Source organism: Amphiura filiformis, chromosome 18, assembly GCF_039555335.1.
Source record: "Amphiura filiformis chromosome 18, Afil_fr2py, whole genome shotgun sequence".
In the NCBI taxonomy this organism is placed as follows: domain Eukaryota; kingdom Metazoa; phylum Echinodermata; class Ophiuroidea; order Amphilepidida; family Amphiuridae; genus Amphiura; species Amphiura filiformis.
This window is the reverse complement of record NC_092645.1, coordinates 12731749-12756729: the sequence shown is the minus strand read 5'-3', so window position 1 is coordinate 12756729 and position 24981 is coordinate 12731749. Positions and strand designations below refer to the sequence as shown.

Below are 24981 nucleotides of genomic sequence, written 5' to 3'. Positions count from 1 at the left end.
ATAACTATTTAATATATTAATATGTCCGTCAGAGTCGCTCACTGCGCAACAACAGAAGTATGAGTTAAATGAGAACATGATGAACATCATAATTGTCAAATCAGGTGAACAATAAATGTGAAAACTTAGTAGAAGAACTTTTTGGGAAATTGATTTGAAATCCGTGGTAAGTTTTTGATTACATTCGCTTGTAATTGCACAGCAAGTTAAAAATATTTTTAGGAATTTTATGCTGTTATGCAAAACCAAACAAACAAACAACAACACAAAAATTAGAATCTGTCGTAAAATGCGTTCCTTCCAACTTTTATCATCATTTTTATCATTTAGATTAAAATAAATAATAGTTTTATTCATCAGTTTTTTATTTAGCGCATAGACGCTAGTTAATTACACGATGCGCTCAATTTATTGTTATAATTATTATTAATTATTAATCTATTTATTTGTCACTTGGTCATCATGATATTCACTAATATTTGAAGAAAAAAACCTAGACAAATGTTGAAACTTTTGCATTGCCAAAATCAAGAATAAAGACACCAACATAAACAATATGTTCTTTAGATAACGTTTGGTAATTTAGAAGTAATTTATCAACTTTGCTCACAAGTCAAATTTTGTTATTTATCATCAGGTGATTCTTTAACACAATTTCCAGAAATCAAATTCCCATTTATTCACGTCGCACTATTGAAATAATATATGAACAAAGGCCTTCTGGAATCGAGTTAAGCATTCCAATTATTAACATGACAATAGCGAGACCTCTCGCAATGATCCCCGGCTTTCAATCATGCTCAATTAATTCTACCCGTAGGGTATATTACTGGTAAAAGAATACGGGAATCAACAAAAGGCAAAAATATAATAATAGTGGTTTGTTCGATAATGCGTCACTCCCCATGTATTTTGAATACAATTTATCTTGGTAGAAAAATACACATGTATTTCTGTGGGTTGCAAAATTCAATAGTCGGCCATCGTATTTACTGACCCGGACAAAATTGACCTCTCGCCGCCGCATTCCGTTAATATGTTTGCATGAAAATCACGGAACCACTGTATTCTTATAATTTAACTGACCATGGTGGTATGAATGTTTTAAGCGTTATATATAACAATACATGACTGATGGCAAAAATGAAAAACTAAACACTAATGCAATCCATAAATATTAGCGATTGTCTAATGCATGTATGACAGTTATTAAATTTTAGTACACGGAAAAGGTAGTTCAATCATGACGGCCTACGCATCGTCTACAGGGGATCTAACAGCAGCGCCTAGTGCCTCAGAATTCAAGGTAAGAGTTCAGGGATTTGTTTTAGAAAATTACGTTTCATGGTTGTTTTGAAATATAATTAATTGTCACATTTTGTTAGCAGAGTATTTTCGGTAAATCTATTCGAATTTCCATTGCATATTATAACGGTGTAGTACCGTATTTTATATGAAATGCTATCAGCTGAAGATAGCAAAATAGCTTGCATGCCGTATGACGGACTTGACGGGTTTTTTTTACAATGCAGTATTGTATTAGTATTGTATTGTTTTGTCATGCAGCAATGCCATCGCATAATAACAGCATACCCTTGTGCCATACAAAGCTCAATAGATGGAATTGAATGGGCAATGACATGCATATTATATCGTAAATTATATTGGTGACAGTTTTTCAATACTCCCATCGAATGTGAGTCAGTATTCAACACGCCCAATCGATGAGACTGAGAGTTCTCTTATTCATAATACAAAACGCATTTATGCATTTATCTGTAATTAGACGTGTAATTAGGCATAACTGACTACTATCATCTGAAGATAGCATGCAGTGACTTGGTGTCATTATATCACATCAAATGCTTTTGTTATTACCTAATTCATTCATAATAATGATGTAAACAACCGCAGCTCTGTCATTTAAAATATTGTTTTATTGTGTTATAAGAAATAATTTTTAGCTATCAGGTGAAGATAACATATTGATATTGTTCTGGTATATTAAAGCTATAAGCGCTATCACAAGATTACAAGAAATTGGTATAGGGTATATTTTTGCCATTTTAGCAAATGCAAATTGCTATTTTAGTATATCACTAAAGCAGAGTTCTTCACATGCACACGCAAATTATGTCATAGCATGACTGTAATGGTGATTTTACGTGTCTAAAAATAGTCTTACAATGATCAATGCAATTCGATTACTTAGTAGGCTATATAATACTGATCCTCAAATTAAAAAAATATCACTTTTATGACTGCAATGATGTTGTTTAATATATCAATTTGAGGACGTATTTACGAAAGGAAATCAATTCTTCAAAGCACATGTGAAGATGGCACGATCCCCATTTGCGTAATTCTATTGAATCGTCTATGAGTTCAAGGTCGCAATTTCCACCTGAGATAATATGCTTCTGAATGAATATATATATATAGTATATTTCATTCATATGGAAATAAACAAACAAATAACGACAATTTTTATATACACATGGCAACTCAGTTTTGAAAAATATTAATCATGTTAATACTTAAGGGTAGGCTACCGGTATACGATATATTGTTGGTCGAAGCAGCAAAAAAAGTAGTTCGCAGCATCTTGCGATGGTAGTGAGCTTTAGCAAAAATTGCATTGCTCAATTCATAGCGAGCGTGTAGAAGAATTCAAATATCACAGATATACTTTTGTAGGTCATGTGGTTCTTGAGTTATGTTGTAAAGAGTGCTGAAACAACAACACTTTTGTAAAAACGTATCTCATTAACAACAATAAATTAAGCAAGTTTTCAAAGTATATGATTTGTGGCATGAACTTTTGCAAAACACCAAAGTGTTATTTTTCAATAATATATTGATTCAGATAATAAAAATTTTTTGGCTGCTTCGACCAACAATACCTCGTATACCCTTAAACTGAAGAGCTGACCTGGTCATAGTCACCTTTTAAACCTGTTCAAAAACAGAAAAGTACAAGAATTCAAGTCTTAACGCATAACTATAGATCTTAACCGATAACCCCTTCACCTCATATTTACATGTTATTCCTTTTAAAATAATTTGCCTCAGGCAAAATTGAAAGGCTATTTATTATTGTTTGTTTGGAAAATGCTGGCGATTTTCACTGAAAACAATTTTTGAATGAATGAAAGTTGCACTGTAACCTTTTTGACAACGAAATTTGCACGTACAAGAGTCGGGCTGTGTCGTGTTTTCAAATCGGACGGAAATATGGAAGGGTTTGTTTGCGCGCAAAAAACTCACAAAACCCAATGACCCCATTTATCAGACTTTTATGTTACATGTATATAGAAAGCATGTTGTCAAGGTTAAAAGACCCGGAACAAAAGCACACAAGAATAAAATAGTTCACAGTCATGACAGTACTAAATTTGTTTGCATACAAAAGAAATGCATATCAGTATCGCTATAAAGTTTTATGCAACCGCCAAATTCATGTTATAAGCCGTTATATATACAAAACTTTATTTGGATTTCTATGGTAATTTATTTGCACCCCAGGTCTGCCGCAAACACATGGTGCTATTGTTGTAAAAGATGATCTTACCACGGTTATAAATATATGGAATTTGTTTGACTTAAATATGTGAGCTGAAATGCATGTTAACTGAAGCAGTTAATGCACTCGGCGCGTGTTTGAAACCGATACCCGAAAGATGGCCAGCGCGGGATTAGGCCTCTGAATATTTCAACATTACCCTAGATGTGATGTAGCTAACTGTGGTCTTCATTGTATTCCAAAAAGTTGCTAATGCTGATCATAATAATAATAATAATAATAATAATAAATTGAATCAGTATCATGGTGATATACTGATTCAAACCATCATTATTGGTAGATAATAAAAAAAAAAGTTGAGGGCTCTTAAAATTGGGTCTTGCCTCCATTTGGTGCTCATTTTAACCTAATTATAAACCTACACAATCTCACAAAAATCCCAAGGATAACCATAGATCTATACACTTTCATGTCATTGTGAACAAAAACAAGTTGCATACCGTATCAATTTGTAAGCGCTCTTTAGCAAAGTCATACTAGTTCATTGAGTTTACAACCGTATGACAAAACAGGCGAAAATAGTAACTTCTTGCACAAGATTTGCAATTTAAAGAGAATTGGACATTGTTCATTAAAATGAAGCTAGTACGGTTAAGTGTGTTATTTCATTTAATGACATAAAATTTGAAAGATCTTATAAGGAACACATGATGCTTATTTTAATATAAATTATTATACAGAGTGAAGTCGAGTTACTTGATGCAGACGATGATGGGGACGAGAATAAGGAGAGGGGGAACTGGGGCAGCAAGATGGACTTCGTTCTCTCGTGTCTTGGGTATGCGGTTGGTTTGGGTAACGTCTGGAGATTTCCGTACCTTGCGTACAGAAATGGAGGTGGTAAGTGGTTTGTTTGTCTGTTTGTTTGTCAACATATTTATTGAAAGCTATACCAATTTGATCACATAGCATGTTGTTACAGATATGTTTTCACAAATTTCATGCTGTTTAATATTTTTAAAATAGAAGTTCAACCCCATACCACCTAAGCGATGAAATCAAAACTCCATCACCGGTTTCAACCGGCGGCTATATCGCGTTCCATTGTTTAGAACAATAGAAACCGGTTTCAACCGAACGGAACCGGCCGGACTACCAGCGGTCGATCCCCGGACGAGTTTTGATTTCATCCCTAACACTAGCACTAATGTTCATGGTGATACAAGGTATAGGCTATACAATAAGCATTTTGGCGCAAATTACTTTTAAGCATTTTGGCGCAAATTACTTTTAAGAAGAATTTAAATAGCTCGACATGCATAAAAAGTAGTCCTTCAAGAATGACTCTCGGCTGACTCGGCCATCGGCCTCGTTGTTACATACACATACATACAAGGCATTTATAGGGCGCCATTTCATTAAGCCCATTGCGCCAAGATAGAACACTAAACATTTGAAAGGCAAAATAAAACAGCAAACTGAAACAAAGCCACCAGTTGTTCGCCCCCCCTCCCATATAGCCGAGGTCATTCTTGAAGGACTAATAAAAAGGGGCTGTAATATGTTACAAAGGATTTTGGGAAGGGGATAGGTATCCTCTCAATAAATCAAAGCATGCACCATATGCATAATAACGATCTTGTATTTTTCACATGTGGTTTTCTTACAGGTGCCTTTCTCGTGCCTTACGTCATAATGTTGGCATTCGCCGGATTGCCTTTGTTTTTACTCGAGGTTGCCTTTGGTCAGTACTGCAGCTCAGGGCCAATCACATGCTGGCGATCAGTGCCTATCATGAGAGGTAAGTGCCTTTGGTCAATACTGCAGCTCAGGGCCAATCACATGCTGGAGATCAGTGCCTATCATGAGAGGTGAATCTTCCTTTGTTTACTGTTAATCTTTCTGTTTGTCTCCCTCTCTTTGTATATAGGTTATCGTAATGAGAATAGGGGCCTGTGCGTATGAATTTGTGTCCCCGGGATTGGCTTTATATTTTGAATTATTGACCAAATAATGCCAAAATACAACTTTTTACCATTTTTGACTAAAAGAAGTCATATTAAGTCCAAAATTGGACTTATTTTGTCAATAATTCAAAAATAAAGCCAATACGGTATCCGAACAATAAAAACACTATGTATAGATTGCCTTTTACTTTTTTTTCAATAGGCAAGTGCACAAGTTTGAGGCAAAAAATGTGTGTTTTGATTTTCTTTGAAATTTTGTTGCTTCTGTCAACTGCGTGATAGTAGATTTACCAGATCTTGCAATACCATTTGTAAAATGCTCACAATCGACATTTGGGATTGGTGCGTCTTTGCATGTAGAATGGAAGAACATTAAGTTTGTCTAACTGAACCCAAATTGGTAATGTTACCTGCAAGGAGTGGAGAGAGATCATAAGGAAGAGGGGGAACAATAAGAAAATAATGGTTAAGTAGAAAATGACGAAGATGAGAATGAAGATGAAAATTAAGAACTGAAGAAAATGCAATGAGATGAAAATGATGACCAAGAAGAACAATAGCTGCCCAAGTGACCCCTGGGTCATCCAAAGTGACCCCTGGTTCATCCAAAGTGACCCCTGGTTCATCCAAAGTGACCCCTGGTTCATCCAAAGTGACCCCTGGTTCATCCAAAGTGACCCCTGGTTCATCCAAAGTGACCCCTGGTTCATCCAAAGTGACTCCTGGTTCATCCAAAGTGACTCCTGGTTCATCCAAAGTGACTCCTGGTTCATCCAAAGTGACCCTGGTTCATCCAAAGTGACCCCTGGTTCATCCAAAGTGACCCCTGGTTCATCCAAAGTGACCCCTGGTTCATCCAAAGTGACCCCTGGTTCATCCAAAGTGACCCCTGGTTCATCCAAAGTGACCCCTGGGTCATCCAAAGTGACCCCTGGTTCATCCAAAGTGACTCCTGGTTCACTCCAAATCTTGGTGAACCCGCACTTTTTTAAGCCAAAGTGGCCCCTGGTTCAAACGCTCTTATTTTCACCCTTGGCCCAAACTGAATTTAACTGATGGGCACCAGCATGGGTTTAAAAGAATGCATTCCTCCTGTCATTATAAAAAAAATATTATGCATTATTGTTGTTAATGGGAAATTGCGTAATACTAAAATCCAGGGTATGTAAATGTCATGCATAATGATCTTGATTTAATTTACTTTTCAATTAAATGTACTGATTATTTGATATGCTTTTACGTAATAATAAAAATTAAATGTAGTGAAATAGCATCGCACAATACGATAATGTTGTTTTAAGGGGTTGTTTGGAATGACAGGTGAGTCAGGGGTCAAAAACAAAATTTTTACCTTTTTGACCTCAGCACATGTGTATGTATGATCTGCCATACAAAAATTAAAAAAACAATACCTCAAAGTATCATTTTTTAATGTTTTTTGTCATAATCACGCTTTTCTACAAATTTCATCTGTTTGTACCGGGGGCGTGTCTGTTGCCAGGTAGGCCTACATGACAGCATAGACACACGTTACAACCTTGAATAATAATACAGAATGACGTTATATTCTTCTTAACCTATCTTAGAACTGCCTATTATTTCAATTGTTATACTGTTCTGGTTGGTTTATTGCATATACTGTATAGAAATTATGCAATATGACGTCGAGCATGACAGAGTCATCTTCATTCAAATAAAATTCAGGTACCCGTAAGGTACCACGGAGCAATTCGCATGATAATACAATAAAACAGATGAAAGGTATGAATGGTTGTGGAATCGAATTGCAGACCTGTCCCTCTGTCACCTTAGAACTGCATCTCGTAGGCAATGGTAGGTAATAAACCAACCGGAACGATATAACAATTGAAATAACAGCATGTCTTGGTCTCAATTCAAGATGTGCAATTTGGACACACCTACTCGTTGGCTGATTTATACTTCAACAGTTCCTCAAAGTGATATCAGAAAAGCCACTATCTCATTGTTCATTGGCCCGCAGTATGCATCGCCCTGGGCACTCAACTTTAGAATTGATGGGTATATGTGCCTACATTTTGTACAAGCGTCGCGAAGTAGGCGCATATCAGTACAAAACGTTGGGTGTTTTTTTTATAAAAAAAGGGTCAATTATGTACAATCAAAATGAAAAAGGGGTCATTGGGTATAATATTTTGAAAACTGAAGGTGCCTGGTCGTCGGGTATAGTCGGCTTCAAAAGAGGGGCATATATTGACAGGCACATACCGTCACCTCTAAAGTTGATGCCCCCAGGTGCTCGCATTATATTTTGTTCATGGCTCGGCTTTTAAAACTCCCACACATCACAATAAGGCTATTGAAAAGTGTATAGAATAGCTAATGATAGACTGGTCCCTGCGATTAGTCGCGGACCCGAGCGACAATATAGTAAACACATCGAGTTTATAACACAAGTGACAGTAGTCGTGAATTATGGAGGGTTTCATTGAACTTCTACCAGCAAAATATGGAATAATACTAACACAAGACACCAATCGAGATGATGATACCAGCCATAATGGAAGGCTTGTATTTGACCTTCTTATGAATCCAATTTCGTGGCGAGAAGTTAAAAAGGTAATGTATATTTCAAGAAATTTGGGTTCAAAAATTCCGTATCAGCTCGTATCATCAATTCCGTAAATATGGCGTATAGAGGCACAACTTGACAATAAACTGAACTATTTAAACGTAAAGGACGCACTGGATACACATAAATTTGTGTTTCCTTGCTGGCGGAATAGTTGTAAAACTCTTTTTTGTCAAAAAAGTTGGACAATTTATGAATTATGATTGGCAAAATAGCGAAAGGAAATAGACTTTTCCAACCATGTAAAACTACACTGGGTTGTTGACATGGTCGACATACATTAAGACATACGCATGTTCCTAAAGTAGGAGGTAAGTACTATAATTAATTGTCTAAAGTGCTCAACATACCAGCAAAAAGTCATAGGGTCATCAGAGTACAGGGACTTTGTGAAATACTGGGTACAAAAATAAAGTGCGTGAGCCGATATGCAACATCAAATATAAAAGCCGATTTACATAATTTCCCATGACCTTACAGAAGTGATCGTGCTCAAATATAAAACTATAGAGTTTGGTCCTTGATATGCACCATCAATTGTGTACTTGTGATCAATATTGCTAGGCAAACAATCACAGCAAACATGCCAAAATCCTCCCATTTCTCCTCCATTTACACACATACAAACACATCCCTTAAGGAGTTGGTCAGCTTAGAAGGGGTTTAAGATTTGGGCATATGAGCGGACTCAAATTTTGGTTGCCATAGATTTTCAAGCAGAATCGCGGGTCAATGGTCATAGTCATGAAGTCGCTCAACTTTTCTCTAATAATACTAGCCATTGGTTTTAGCCGACAGTCGCAAGAGCAAACGGAAAAGTCGGTCAAATTTTTTCACACTGAACCGTTAATTTCTATAGAAAAGTCGCCCAACATTAGGTTACCAATAAGGGCTCCCAATAAGTGATCCCTATTAAGCGCCCAAATAGGCATACCTCTGATAAGCACCCCTACCACGATACTGCTGAAGGTCCATGCCCCAGCTAGCTATGTATGGTGCGATGGATAATTCATATAACACTGTGTCGTATTTGCTTTATTAAACAGTTAAAGGATGACTCCGGCAATCACAACATTATGCCTTTTTATTATTTTTTTTTTATTACTTATAATCTTTATTCAGGGTAGGCCCGAATCAGCTAACCGCTGGTCTTACCCGGGGCCCTGCAATAATACATATATACAAATTTAAAACAACATAGCATAAAATATTTAACTTCAACCACCATATCAACATAACATATCAACCATATTATAACAACAATATAATAAACTCAATACAGTGAGGCAACCTGCATAAGCACCACACAAAATATTAATTAGTGCTGTTTAAAGTGACGTCTCTTATACATCTCCTTAAAAGAAAGCAAATTTAGAGAATTTCTAACACATAGATCAATATGGTTCCATACTTTAACACCACTATAACTAAAAGAATGTTTAAAACACTCGATATCATAACCATTATTGAGTGGTGGAAGAGCTAGCTGACCAGAAGTAGCTTGTCTAGTATTACGATCATGGTTATCACTTACAAAATTGAACTTCTTAGATAAGTACTGCGGTGCTAGATTATGCAGAGATTTATATACCATAAGTGTTTTAAAATACTGATTGCGGACTGAAAGCCGCTCCCATCTAAGTTCATTAAACATGTAATCCGAAGGAGTGAAAAAGTCAACACCTAAAATAATTCGCGCACACCGTTTCTGTAATACATCAAGTTTAGCAGTGTCATTTTTAAAGCGACCATACCAAGCTATGTTACAGTAATCAAAATGTGGCTGGACTAAAGCTTTGTAAAGAACATTAAGAGTGTTTATATCCAAGTAAGGTTTTACACGACGTAAAAGAGCAATCTTACAAAAACCTTTTGGATAACGTTCTTAACTTGCTTATGCCAATTCAATTCATTGTCAATTAAAACACCCAAACATTTCATATTATGTACACTTTCAAGTTCACAACCATTAATCATAACAGAAAAATCATTTCTTTGCACATTCTTAAGTTTAGCACCTGTACCGAGTAACATAATCTTAGTTTTGTCAGTGTTGAGAATTAATTTATTATTGTGCAACCACACCATAAGGGCGTCAATATCAGAACTTAGTTTGTTAGAAATGTCACTGACATTATCACCATCAACAGACAAAGTGGTGTCATCAGCGTACATAGAAATGCTACCATGCTTAATTACATCACACATATTATTGATAAAAATTATAAACAACAAAGGACCGAGTATACTGCCCTGAGGAACACCAGTATTGACAGCGAGTGACTCAGAAATGGACCCTTTAAAAGAAACTTGTTGCGTCCTATCCGTTAAATAGGACCTAAACCACTTAACAGTGTTCTCGGTAGAACCAATGCCGTGCAATTTATTTAACAAAATATCGTGATTGACCGTGTCGAAAGCCTTACGAAGATCTATAAAGGCGACTCCAGTCAGTTTACCTGAGTTCATATTAACAAGCCAACCATCAATCATATCAGTGAGAGAAGTTTCAGTGGAGTGAAATGGTCTAAAACCTGATTGATGCTGATTAATTAGGTTATGCTCACTGAGATAAGAGTAAACATGCTTATGAACTGCCTTTTCAATTATCTTACTAACACATGATAAAATGGAAATTGGCCGATAGTTGTTGGTGTTATTCAAATCGGCCCCTTTATAAAGAGGCACAACTTTAGCAGCCTTCCAAGCATTTGGAAAAATACCTGTACACAAAGACATATTCATTATGTAGGTTAGACTGTCTACAATGACAGGCCTGGCAAGTTTAAGTAATTTACAACTAATATCATCAAGACCAGTTGCCTTCTTAGTATTCATACTAAGAATTTCATTGTTAACAAACTCACGAGTAATATATGGTAAATTGAGTTTAGGTATTATTACCTCAATGTCATCCCCACAGTCTGAAATATCATCAATATTATTAACACAATTTGTATTTACATCATGGACTTCAACATTATCTTCAACATTATCAATCAATTCATTAGCAATATTGGCAAAGTAAGTATTAAACCCATTACACATGTCATCATTAGAAGACAAAACTTTACCATCTACAACAATAGATGACGGGTTTGCAGATGATTTAGATGGAAGGATATCATTCAATGCTTTCCACAGTTTATTCGAATTACCAGCACCTTGACTTACAGTATGATTAAAATACTGCTTTTTAGAAGATCTTAACATTGCAGTTACTTTATTACGGCAAGCCTTGTATGCATCCCAGTCTGATTTTTCACCAGACCGTACAGCTTTTCGATGCAAAAAGTCACGGGTTGACATGTTCTTTTTAATATTACTGTTAAGCCACGGCGAGGGAGTAGCTCGAACCCGCTTAGTTTTCTTTGGCATGTGTTTGTCAACAACCTCATTAAACATATATTGCCACAAATCAAAAGCATCATTAACATTATCACAATTCTCAATATCATACCATGGAACATTTAATAGATCATTAATGAAAACATTCTCCTCAAAACATTTGTAGGAACGATACTCCATTGTTCTGTGAACACCTTTTATCGGCTTGGCTTTTCTAATTCCATATATCATAAAATGATCACTTATAGCTGTTTGGATTACGCCACAATTAGTAAACAATTCAGGTTTGGAAGTGAATAACAGATCAATTATTGTACTACTATGATCCGTAACCCTGGTTGGAAGATCGATCATCTGCTGCAATTGATGCATATCAGAAACAAATTTCAACTCATTTACTTCTCTAGAATTAACATTAATAGTAAAATCACAGTTAAAATCACCAAGGAGAACAATTTCATTGTCTCCTGAAGAAACATTAGATAACATAACAGATAACTTATTAATAAACTCAATATCTTTCCCATTTGGATTATATACGGCACAAATAAATATACTTCGTCTATTAGGAGGTGATAATTCAACACAAATACATTCAATATCTTTATCAACACATAAATCATCTCTCCTTGTAAAATTAAAAACATCATTAATATACAAAGCGACGCCTCCTCCACCTCTGTACCTGTCTCGCCTCAGCAAATTATAACCAGGAAGGTGTAATTCATTGTCACTTATTGTGTTATCACACAAGGTTTCATTGACACAAATTATATCAAAAACATTTGTACACATGTGACGAAATTCGTCAATCTTACCAATCAGGCTATTGATGTTGATATGCCCAAATTTGATACCTTTAGAATGAAAATGTGGTATTTTGCCATGATTGAGTTGAACATAGGCAGACGAATTAGTAATATTACTGGCAACTTCAGTAACAAGGTCAGTATTATTTTCTTTAGTTGTTACAGAACATGAATTGACATAAAGATTATCATCATCAATATACATAGTATTATTATTTATACGGTATGATAAAAAAAAATAATTATCAAGCACGAATCACGTGGTTTTATTTGAAAGAAACTAATATTGACCATAAAAACGCATTAATACAGCCGTCTCTCAACACGTGATATTTAAAATTCCCGGGCGCCGAAATTTTCCAGTGCAATGACGTCCCATCCCAGTAATACAATGAAGGCTGAGCACAAGTAACCATGACGTCATTGTACTAGACAATTTCGGGGCGGGAGTTTTGAATATCGCGTGTTGGGAAGCGTCTGTTTTTATTCGTTTAATGTCAATATTATACATATAAGGCATAATGTTGTGATTGCCGCAGACATCCTTTAAGCTAAATTAACCGTCAAACTTAACTTTATCCTTACATGCAGGTATTGGATACGGCCAAATTTTTGTCGGTGCCTACGTAGCTATCTACTACAATGTAATCATCACATACACCATATATTATTTCTTCGCCTCATTCGCACGTGTGTTACCGTGGGTCGGTTGTCATCATGACTTCAACACTTTGTACTGCAGTGACCTATATCAAGTATGCGTCGACGCAGGTGGAATAGTGACTTTTAATGGCACATGCGTACAGCTGTCAAGTCTAAGCAACTCGGAACTTGGTGCTTATAACATTACTAAAAACTTTGGTGGATATAACACAACCGGGTATTCAGACCCACTCGAAAAAGATAGGGTATCAGCGAGTGAAGAATACTGGAAGTAAGTCAACCCTTATTGAAAAATACAAACTTTCCTTAAATCTTCCCGCATCCGGTTAAGAAATTATGGAATAAAATCTTTTGATAAACCATCAAAAACCCTGTGAGAAACAATTAATCTGCCTGTTCTCTATTGACAAGGGCAGTCTTCAATGAACAGCTCTTTTCAGAGCCACTAAACCTTTAAATTAGAAGATAGGCGAGGTTTTCTTGTTCTCTGTTGATAAGGGGCAGTCTTCAATGAACAGCAGTCTTCAATGAACACCAAATCTTTCACATTAGCAGATAGGCGAGGTCTGCTTGTTCTCGGTTGGCAAGGGGCAGTCTTCAGTGAACGGCTCTTTTCAGAGCCATCAGTAGGCAAGGGCGTCCTACATGTCTCACTCTTAGTACTTTGTCCTGAAGAAGTCAGAGCTACTCCTGACGAAACATTGACAGTTTCCAAACGACGGCGAACCCGTTAAACAAACCCAATAATTGTAATGAACTCCCGTCATAAAATCATATCAAAAAAAATTAATAATAATTCATTTCTTTAAAGTGTGTTTACGTCTGATGTATTAATATTTTATTTTACCCTTCTTTACCCATTTACAGGTATTCTGTTTTACACGAATCACCCAATATGAATGAACAAAATGGTGTGGTGTGGGGATTGGCTCTAAGTTTATTAGCTGCCTGGATACTCATCTTCTTTTGTTTGATCAAAGGAATAAAATCATCAGGCAAGGTGAGTCTTCATCTCTAATTTGTTGTGGTTATTCTGTCTGCTGTAGTACAGCATATTCTGGCAACTTTTGCGGGGTTTTTTTCTTTCTCGTATTCATTGTTTCACTACATTTCCCAACATTGTGATGAACTATTCTATTTTTAAGTACTAATTATAACCTGATATTTTCCTGCCAAATTTGGCAAAGTTTTATTTTTTAAATCTTTGTTTACTTATTTTCAGGTGGTGTATTTCACCGCAACATTTCCTTATCTAGTTCTCGTTATTTTACTGATTCGTGGTTTAACACTTCCGGGTTATGAAAAAGGAATCAAATTCTTCGTCACCCCGGATTTTAAGCAGATTGGCAACGCGCAGGTAAGAACACATTTCAACTCCCTTAATAGTCAAGGGACTGAGCTTGATATTTTTTGCACGGTTGTGTAAAATATCGCCCGTCCGCCCGTCCGAAACGGGCTACTTTGTTATCGGATGTGCTATCGTCCAAACCAGCTCGTCCGAGGCCACAATTAACCTTTTTTTTTTTACCCTTTTAGCATTAAAATTGCACATTTTCGCGCGCTACACGCGTATGTCCCGGTAAAGTTATTTTGTAGCGGGTCAGTTGAACAATTTTGCACTCCACCTAGAAACTGTGCCCGGTACATCACTGATAACTACAGTATATAGCGCCAGAGTACATGTACCAATACATGATAAAAAGTAGAGGTTACCAAAGTTTGATAATAAAAGATGGACAGGTTACTTTTAGAGACAGGCCTAACAGATTGTTTTAGTTTTAGAAGCAACCTGTCCTGCAGAATAGTTGCTTTATTGTGATTTTTTTACAATTTTTAATTAATTATAAGGAGCAATGAAAAACAAAAGAGTGGGAAATTTGTAGTACGTCTAATCTTCTGTTGAGATCCCAAAATTTGAAAATGCACAATAATGATGTCTACCAACACTTAATGAACTAATTCTATAATAATGAACTAATTCTATAATATTGTTTAACTGTTATTTGTTTGACTGAGTGATTCATTGTTTGATATGTTACATTTTCCCAATAGGTCTGGTTGGATGCTGCCGTTCAGATTTTCTACTCATTAAGTGCTGCTAGTGGTGGTCTAGTGACTTTGTCTTCTTATAACAAATTCAAAAATGATTGTTATTTGTAAGTAATAATAATATTATTTTAAGTGTCCAAAATTGAAAGCGCATCAAAAATGAATTTCTATCTTGCCTTCGCCTGTGATCAATATGTCCCTTCTCACTTGTGAGGGCACGGTGCAGTGGCGCAGTTGTAAAGATTTAAACTCGTAATCGCGTGGTAGCTGGAGGCGTAGGTTCGAATCCCTGCAACGCAAACGTGTTGTGCACGGGTGCAAGGGTAGCACAGCCTGCACAGGCTCTGTGCTAGGACTCTGATGATAAGATATCCCAACAATGCTCTCCACTCGCTCTATTCAATGGGCGAACGGAGCTATATAATAATAGTTCTAGGGTATGGCCCTTTCCAGGGGGCGCTTTATCTCACTTGCTTCACCTCACCCAGTTGTAATGGAGAACTGTAAGTGGATAATTACACAATTATAAGTACTGAGCTGCGCTACGTATGCGAAAGGATACACGCCTATAAATACTTGCTAAAAAGACACATGGTTGAATCATATTTAGGGTCTATAATTTCTTCTTTTTTGTAATTTTTGTAAAAAAAACCCCAAAATAAACCAAAAAACAAAACAAAAAATATTGTACCCGGGAATTGGTGAGAGCTTACCATTATTATTCATTGCAGTGATTCCCTCTTCGTGGCTGTGGCCAACTGTTGTACAAGTGTGTTTGCTGGGTTTGTCATCTTTTCAATCATTGGATTCATGGCACATGAATTAGGGAAAGAAGTGGATGAAGTCGTCGACGCTGGTAAGAGAAAGAAAATATACCAAATATGTAGCGCAAGAAAAGATATATGTGTAATAACTGATTTTTGTCATTTGATATTTGAAAGGTGTCAAGTCTGCGAGTAGCATAAGCTAGTAGATTCTTCCAGGAGATTTTTTTTTCGGTTTTGGAGTGTCCCTGGACCTAGAGCTAAATTCATGGTTGAAGTATACCATGTGTCGAAAGTCCGTTCCGCCTATATTCCGACTTCCCCTGGAGCATAGCATCAATATGGAAGTACCCCCTCTGTTTATTTGCCTTTGGGCTACTAGCTGCAATGAACCCTAAGGTTCATTGCAGCGAAAAAATATGGTGGCCGTTGTTCTAGAATTTCAGAGCTAATTTTGTATGTTTTGGCAGATTTAAAGGTCTGCAGACCTTGATTTTCAATGGAATAACCGAGGTTTGCAGACATTCGGTGGTTATCGACCATAAAAAGACAACAACTTCAAATAAATTGCTAAGTGACATTTATATTAATCCAAAACAATAACCAGTAACAAATTAATATCAAATTAATTTTGTAAGTTTAATTTAAAGCATGTTAAAATGGTTTTCCTATGGGGGAGGAACAGACTTATGACGTATACTAATAAAATGTTTGTGTTTTTAATATGCAAACTGATAATTTGTGTTCATGCCATACTCTAATAATGATTTTAAAATGCATTGAATTTGTATCCATTTTGAAATCATTGGTAGAGTATATCATGAATACAAATTATCACATGCATATTAAAAACACATTTATGTAGGTCAACCATGAATGATCCTAGCATTTAGTTCTAAGTCCAGGGACACTCCAAAACCGGAAAAAAGTAGTTAAGACTGCAGCAATTTTACTTGAGCTATTGGGTGTTTTGATCAAATTCTGTTGCTGAGGCCCAGTAATATGTCACATTCCTCTTTAAAAATAATAAACTCGACTGCTCGAGGCATTTGACACTTTCAGTCTTTCTGAATGCTAATATCTGAGTATTGAAATTGTACACATCGGAATAAATTTATTTTGAATCATGATATAAATGTAGCTCCCGTTCTGTCATTTTTCTTCTTCTGATTTCCTACATTGCTGTCTTTTTCCAGGTTTTGGGTTGGCTTTCATAGCGTACCCGGCAGCTGTGGCACGTATGCCTGTTCCAACTATTTGGTCTTTATTGTTTTTCTTCATGCTTCTGACATTGGGTCTCGATAGCCAGGTAAGAAGGTGTATTTTCTTAAATTGTATTTCCGATTCCAGTACTAAAGTGTACCCTGTTTTGCCAAATGAAACATAGCCTAATCCTAATCCTTTAGTCATGTTAGTTGGTCCTATCTGGCAATTGGCAGGCTGACACCAGAAAAAGATTCGGAGCGGGGGTGATCTCTGAATCAGATCAATCTACCAAACACCAATCCATTAGAGATGTGTGTACTGAGCGCGCCTTCACAGGAGCGACTCAGTTCTTAGCCAACTACTTATTTATTTTGACTTCAACCAAAATAATATATATTGCAATACAGTTTCCAATATCCCCAGCAACACAGATTAACATTTCTATGACGCATTGTAATTTGCCGACGAACGCATTATTTTGCCGACAATACCAAAACATTTTGCGGACATATCTAGGTATTGTGGGGTGTCTCACCCCATACCTTTTAGCCCTATACCCACCTTTTAATGCACTTTTAGAAAGAATATATAATTAATTCTAAAAGCTTCTATAAAGCTACGACATTCACATTGCTTGCTGCCACAATTCTATCTTTTGTAGCATTCAGTCTAGCTATGAATATTCATGTTTTGGCTATGAATATTCATAAGTTTAAGCTATGAATATTCATAATGTTTTCTTATCTCTTCAGTTTACAATCATGGAGAACGTAGTGACGGCAATAGTAGACGAGTTTCCCGATCAACTGCGCAAACGCAAAGTATGGGTCATGTTGACCGCATCTGTTATTGGCTACATACTCGGATTGACGTGCGTTACGACGGTAAGTCTGAAGTGGCGGCGCGGCGCCAAGAACAAAACCATACCGAAAATTACACTAATTTGGGGAAACATGTCTTTGGCAAATATTCCAATTTTGGTATCATATGATAGATCACATTTTTTCTAATTAATATCCTGAAATCTGAGGTTCAAAATCGTAAATTAAAAAACCGTCGATTTCTGGTAAGCACATTATTGATTTATTCCCACGCAGAGTGCCGGTGAGGCCATCAACTATCACTTCAACGAAATCGGGGTATGCAGGAAAATTATGTAAAGGTTACTAAAAGCTTACTGCTGTATAATCACATTTTGGCATTAGTCCTGCTATGTGCACGCTTTTATGCAAGGGAACTTACCGGAACTATATATATAAACCTGTGTATACACTCAGCAATCTGGGAAATGCTCAAATTGTAATTAATTAAATCATGTCAACCATAAAAACTCACTTTTTGGTTAGATATTATCACAGACGTTGCGGCCAAACCTTTTGGCCTTCAGCTGGGTGGATGATTTTGGGTCATCCGAGGTTGCTGGATGACCAGAACCCAACCATAGGACAGATTAACTTTAACAACAATCAGTTAGCAATCCATTTTACCAGCAACGCCATTGTTGTTCGATGGGTTCTCCCGTATCGCCGGTTATTTTCAACTTGTACATGATGGGATTTGAACAGTTTGCCTTGTCGTCTTACTCCGGTTCGCCACCTTCCAAATGGTGCCGTTATGTCAATGATACCTGGATCAGAACTCGACAAACTTTTCGTGCATATCAACCAAGTAGACGTCGACGACAAAATTAAATTCTCCCAAGAAGGTCTGACAGACAATAAACGTCCCTTTTTGGATTGCTTGGTTACTATACTGTAAACCAAGATCGCACTCTCTCCATATCCATATTTTGCAAACCAACACACGTCACTGATCAATATTTGCAGTTCAGCTCTAATCATCCATTCCAGAAACTTGGTGTGCACGGTGAACACGCTTTACCACAGGGTTGATACAAAGGAGCACCAGCATCTGCGCCTCGCCTTGAAAACGTGTGGTTACAAAGACTGGGCAATTGGCAAAGACCTCAATCGTGGCAAGAAAGACACTAAACCAGCTATCAAAGGCAACTGAACACGCCTTCTGGTGCCAAGACTTATGTCACCATTCCCTATCACGGGGATGTTTCAGAGAAACTTAAGAAAATCTACCGTGATCACGGCAACACTTTCAGCCAACTAATACCTGCGGCAGTCGCTAGAGCACCCAAAGAACAAGCAACCTATATGGCCGCATAAGTGGGCGTAGTTTACGGTTTCCAGTGCGCTAAGGACCAGGAGTGCAAAGAACTTTACATTGGCGAAACCGACCAACCTCTGCAAATGTCCCAACATAGACGAGCCAGCTTAAATGACAACGATTCAGCGGCCTTGAAGCCAGTGTTCACAGTTTTTGCATTAACGACGTTGTCATTTTGGACCGTGAACCCTGTTGGTTTGACATAGAATGCCGACGTTACCATGTTTATCACTTTACAAAACTTAAAGCAAATCCATAATAGTCCTGTTCTTAAAACGTTGTTTCATAATGTATTTTTCTAATTTCTTTCTTAGACTGGTCCGTACTGGGTAGCGTTATTGGATAGCTACGGGGCTGGTTTCCCGTATCTTGTGTATGCGCTCATGGAAACCGTAGCCATCGCATGGTTATACGGCGTTAAGAGATTTGTCAATGATGTACGAGTGATGATTGGGGATAAGTACGTGAATCATCCCACCTTTTTCTGGTGGCCCATATGTTGGTGCGCCCTTACACCTGCCCTTATGACCGTGAGTATATAATGCCACTCATCTCAGCTCACTGAGAAAATAAATAAATAAATAATAAATAAATAAATAAATGTCACTTATACAGTGTGTTTCACATACATATCAAAGCTCTTTACATTTATTCCACTGTCGTTTGAACATGAAGAATATGTCAGCTGTCATACAATGCCCAAAGCATGCTCATACCTTTGGGCGGTGCTCAATCATGCCAATGGACAATATTCCTAACAGCTCCCCATTTCACCCCTGGGTAGAGAGAGGCAAGTGAGGTAAAGCGCCTTGCCCAAGTGCACAACACAATGGCACCACCGCGGCGATTGTGAGGTAGAGCCCGTGCCGTTGCGTCATCGTGCCCCTGTAACTACTCAAGTTTATAAGGGACTGTTGCTAGGAACTTATTCAATAAAAATATTAATGTACATTCTTTTTTAATTTGACACTTCATTTATGAAAATTGACTAAGAAGTGACGGAGATATTTTTATTTGTATTTTGCAACAGTTTGTCCTGATGTTTAACTTCATTAATTGGTCCGAGCCAGAATACAACGGCCCATTCCCGCCATGGGCCCGTGGTATTGGTTGGATGGTCACCCTATCAGGAATTATATGGATACCTCTTAACGCTATATGGGAAGTTTACAGTGCACCCGGAAATATCATTGATGTAAGTAAAATAGCTGAATATTCATAAGAGTTTTAAATGCAGTCGACAAATTTGTGTTAGCAGGATCTGGAATGGGAACTGATCGTCATTTATGTGTCTTTTTTTGGATCCTGCTCCCTTGTTCGCCCATTATGCATCCAGGTTCTGGAAACCTACTTTGCGCTAAAACAATGACATATTGTGAGGGCATTGTTTTGTATCGTAGTGTGCAAGCATCCGAGTGTATTTTCAGTGTGTTGGGTTGGGAGAGTTAGGTATGGTTTTTGTATATAGTGTGTGCACATGGGAGGGGGTGGAGGGTGGGACGGTTGGGGAAAATATATCAGTAATGTTGTGCCCTTTGGCGTGATGGGGCACATATTGTGGCAAGCTTAAACTCGATTGACTGTAACATCAGTCCATTACTCGGGGTCCATTAACTTGGACATTTCGATGGATTACAGCACGAAGGCCATATTATCTGTAATAGCTGCCAGGTGTCATGTTTTTAGATGTGTATAATATCGAAATTGTCAAATGTTTACAGGACAGCTTTTGCAGATTATGGCCTTCTTGTACCAATCCCTTGATTTTTGTTAGCAATATCAAACGATGTAGTAATGATGTAGGTTGAGGCTTGTACAAGAAGAGAAAAACTTGTTTTTTTGCCGAAAAGCCTGGTTTCTCGATCTACCGATAAACTAGGTTTATTGACGAAAACCTTTCTTCTGGAATCGATAAACCTGGTTTATCAAATTCGATAAGCTATTTTTTTCTGGATACAAAAGCCAACGTTTATCAGGAAACCAGTTTTATGAACAGAAAACCTGGTATATCGCGGAAAAAAGGGTTTTGCTCTTTCATTATGCAAAAAATATGCATGCCATAAACGTCCTTTTAACAACAGGTATTTTCTTTGATTGCTTTTTCAGAGACTTCGTGTCGCAGCAAATCCCAGTGAACTCTGGGGACCAGCCTTACAAAGATTCCGGAATGAGGCCGCTGAAGTTCACAAACTCAATGGAACTACAATGGGAGGTCGTGTCCTTTTACCGTCCACGAAAAATCAGCCTGCTTCCAGGCCTCCGAATGGTTTCAATGTGCCAGAGAAATCTGTGAAATATAATCCCAGGCCTTCGAATGGATTTAATGTGCCACAGGATAATCCATATCCGGACAATGGACGGACTAATCCTGGGTTTGATAGTCCTATGGCTTAGTATGTTTTGTGCCTAGATTGGGCCCATACTAGATGTTTTAATCGTCCACATGAACGAATTGCAGCTACTTGCACTTGCGCAGTACTTTGTGCGCATAAATAATGGTGCCTGTTACACTGGTTAACGACAACTTTGTACACCATCCAAAAGGTGAGAGGAGGTGGAAGCGTGGAAGAAGAGAGTAGCAGCTGCGGGAGAAAAGGAGCAAAGACATTTTGTAATATTTTTCAAATCGACAATGTGCCACAGCCTCAACAGAAGCTAATAGTGTTCTTTTTAAGTTGTTTCGTCCCAACTCTTGTCTGTCTATGATAGCTACAACTTAATTTACCTAATGTGATAGTGAGCGGGACAAGGATTATGCAACGTTTTTTATAAACAACATTTTAGTACATGACCTAATAATAATAGTAACTTATTGTAGATTTTAATACAGTATTACTTCTGACCACGAAACGTATGAAATGTTGCGCAATAGGTATATTAAAATGTTGGTATTTTGGGGCTACTCAGTATTCCAGTTGAAATCTATACACCTACTAGGGAAGACATGACCACTTAATCTTCAACACAGGTAGAGTGAATTTCAAATGGGGTATACTAGAATGGGTGCATTTGAAATCTACACCCCTGTGTGAGAGATTAAGGTGATGTATTCCATTTCAACTGGAATAACCCAATTTTCAGCTGTAATTTGCTATGAAGACGAGCCTTATGAACAAATATCATAAGTGAACTTATTTTTAAATGTTTTTTTATCCAATATAGACAGGGAGTGTCTATTTGACTGGTTTTTGGATACCACTGTAGCTGTACCATCCGGATGTACCATGACAGCCACTTGGGAATGATTAAAAAGCAAGCTATAGTTTATATGTACGCCTACCGTAAAGGTTCGTCCAATAGCGCACATCATGGGCTTCTTTGGCTTAGGGTAAATTTCACGTACAAATAGAGAGCTTCCCCTCTGAAATTTCCACCAATAATTAAGAGTTAGTGAGTGCCCTTATCTGCTGTGGGAATTTTACGGGAGGGTATTTTTAGTTTGTGCCTGAAATTCCAATTAAGTCAAGAGAGCATATGCGCCATTAGGCGAACCTTTTACTGTATTTGGAAAAGGCTGACCACGGTCACCACGTTAGCAGATTTCGAGTATTCATCGTAATTATTGTTCAAGGCACTTTGCACCAGTCCTGTTAAAATTGAGTTAAACTGATTGCAGCTATAATCATTAGACTATAGAAGTACCTTCAAGACATTCTTCTTAACAGGTTTGATTCCCAAATTAATTCTTTCCCTGTCTCAGAAATGAACATGGTGATCATTTACCAGTAAGTTCGTCATACAGCCGAGAGCAATTGGGAATCAGTTACATCGTGTTCAGTCCAGCTTTCTAGAAAGTGACCTTCACCTGAGACAATTGGTCATCAAATGTTGACAGTTGGTAACAGGTGTCATGACAGGCAATCAGTTACATGATCATCGTGTTCTGTCCAGCTTTCCAGAAAGTGACATTAACCTGAGGCAATTGGTTGTCAAATGTTGACAGTTGGTAACAGGTGTCATGATAGGCAATCAGTTACATCAGATGATCGTGTTCAGTCCAGCTTTCCAGAAAGTGACCTTCACCTGATGCAATTGGTTGTCAAATGTTGACAGTTGGTAACAGGTGTCATGATAGGCAATCAGTTACATCAGATGATCGTGTTCAGTCCAGCTTTCCAGAAAGTGACCTTCGCCTGATGCAATTGGTTGTCAAATGTTGACAGTTGGTAACAGGTGTCATGATAGGCAATCAGTTACATCAGACGATCGTCTGGTAGCTGGATGCTGGTGTTCTGTCCAGCTTTCCAGAAAGTGACCTTCACCTGAGGCAATTGGTTATCAAATGTTGACAGTTGGTAACAGGTGCCATGACAGGCAATCAGTTACATGATGATCGTGTGCAGTCCAGCTTTCCAGAAAGTGACCTTCGTCTGAAGCAATTGGTTGTCAAATGTTGACAGTTAGTAACAGGTGTCATGCTGGAAACTTTTTGACCATAGTGTATGGTGTATGAGTTATAGCCGTCTTTTCAGCCAAAACATTGGTAAAATAGGACTGATTCTTCAAGAAGTATGTAGCGTAATGACACTGTTAAATTAGAACAATAATGAGAAAAAATACGATATGTCTATATTGTACAAGGGAAACAAAATAAGAACAGTATCTTGTTAATTCTATACAATGTGAATATAAATTCGTATACTTTGTATAAGTCCATTCCCCGACGTCGCTCAAAATTGCCTTTTTCAATGGAATAATGTACATAATTATGGGTTTGATATCTAATTCGTAAAATAGAATTTTTATTGAATAAAATATATTGTTGCCAAATTGTATACGTGAATATGTATAGATATATACAGACATGTGAAAATGAAAGATGTATTTTATGGTGTTTTTATAATTGACATATATTTTTAGAATATGGTGTATTTCTAGTGCGTCTCTTCAGCTTCAGTAATCAAAGCACAAACGGATTGTTATGTGACCCGAGCAAAAAGTTAGCCCAATGTCGCGAACATTAATACTAGCCCTTTAAAAATACTACGTTTTTGCAAACCCATAAATTGAACTTCATATGGTTATTAGGTTACAGGCAATTGATCAGTTGCTGAAAACAAATTCGAACTCCTTTAATTTGCCAATAACTTAGTAAATATTCACCGTAGAAATGATATAACAGGGTTAACTATCATAGCAATAGGTCAAAACAATTTTATCGCACAGCACTAGTAGGTTCACGCGGTACCTCTGTATTGAACCATAGATGTCAAAGAACAGGGATAAAGACCAGCTCGTAATTCTATATATAGAATATTCATATCATGTTGATCACTCGCACCTGTAATATTAGTATCTTTGAAAAGAGCGGTATTCGCTACTTGCACGGTTCCGCCATTATGCACTATGTGCGGGAGAGCCTCGAACTGGCAGCATACATGAAAGGAAGAATGATGTAACCTACCACAGAACGTTATTACTAGGTTAATTCACATTCATGTATGCTGCCAGCTAGAGGCTATCCCGCACATGGTGCATAATGGCGGAACCGTGCAAGTAGCGAATTGTATCGATCTATGATTGCAGACATATACAGGTGCAACCTGCTTGCAGTGCAGGGCGATATATTCAAATATTGTTTTGACCCATTGCTATGAAAGTCAATCCTGTTACGTCATCCCTTCTACGACGAATTAGCGACATTGGACTCTGCCGTCACTTCAACTTATCATGAAAAAGCAGATGTGACTTTTCTATTCATAATGAGGGTTTGGGGCGATTAAGTCCTATCTGCAATAGCTGCCAGGTTCATATTTTTAGATGTGTACAATTAATATAGAATGCAGAAATTATCAAAATATCTATTGAACAGTTATTTCAGATAGGACCTTCTAACCCTAAACCCTCGAAAATATGAAATATG

At 37.3% G+C, this 24981-nt stretch overlaps 1 protein-coding gene across 2 annotated transcripts; it reads left to right on the top strand.

Moving 5' to 3' along the window:
- The first annotated feature begins 946 nt into the window (after positions 1–946).
- On the top strand, positions 947–23893 carry LOC140139874 (sodium- and chloride-dependent neutral and basic amino acid transporter B(0+)-like). Of its 2 annotated transcripts, XM_072161634.1 has the most exons (13): positions 947–1306; positions 4264–4423; positions 5193–5324; positions 12850–13192; positions 13789–13921; positions 14144–14278; positions 14974–15077; positions 15702–15826; positions 16931–17043; positions 17693–17824; positions 19433–19648; positions 20149–20313; positions 21225–23893. In XM_072161634.1, the coding sequence occupies exons 1-13, from the start codon at positions 1244–1246 to the stop codon at positions 21510–21512; spliced, it is 2109 nt and encodes a 702-aa protein (XP_072017735.1). In that variant the 5' UTR covers positions 947–1243; the 3' UTR covers positions 21513–23893. The 2 variants fall into 2 exon arrangements, with proteins under 2 accessions (XP_072017735.1, XP_072017736.1); XM_072161635.1 differs by lacking the exons at positions 947–1306; positions 4264–4423; positions 5193–5324 and adding an exon at positions 5337–5394.
- The last annotated feature ends 1088 nt before the right edge of the window (positions 23894–24981 follow it).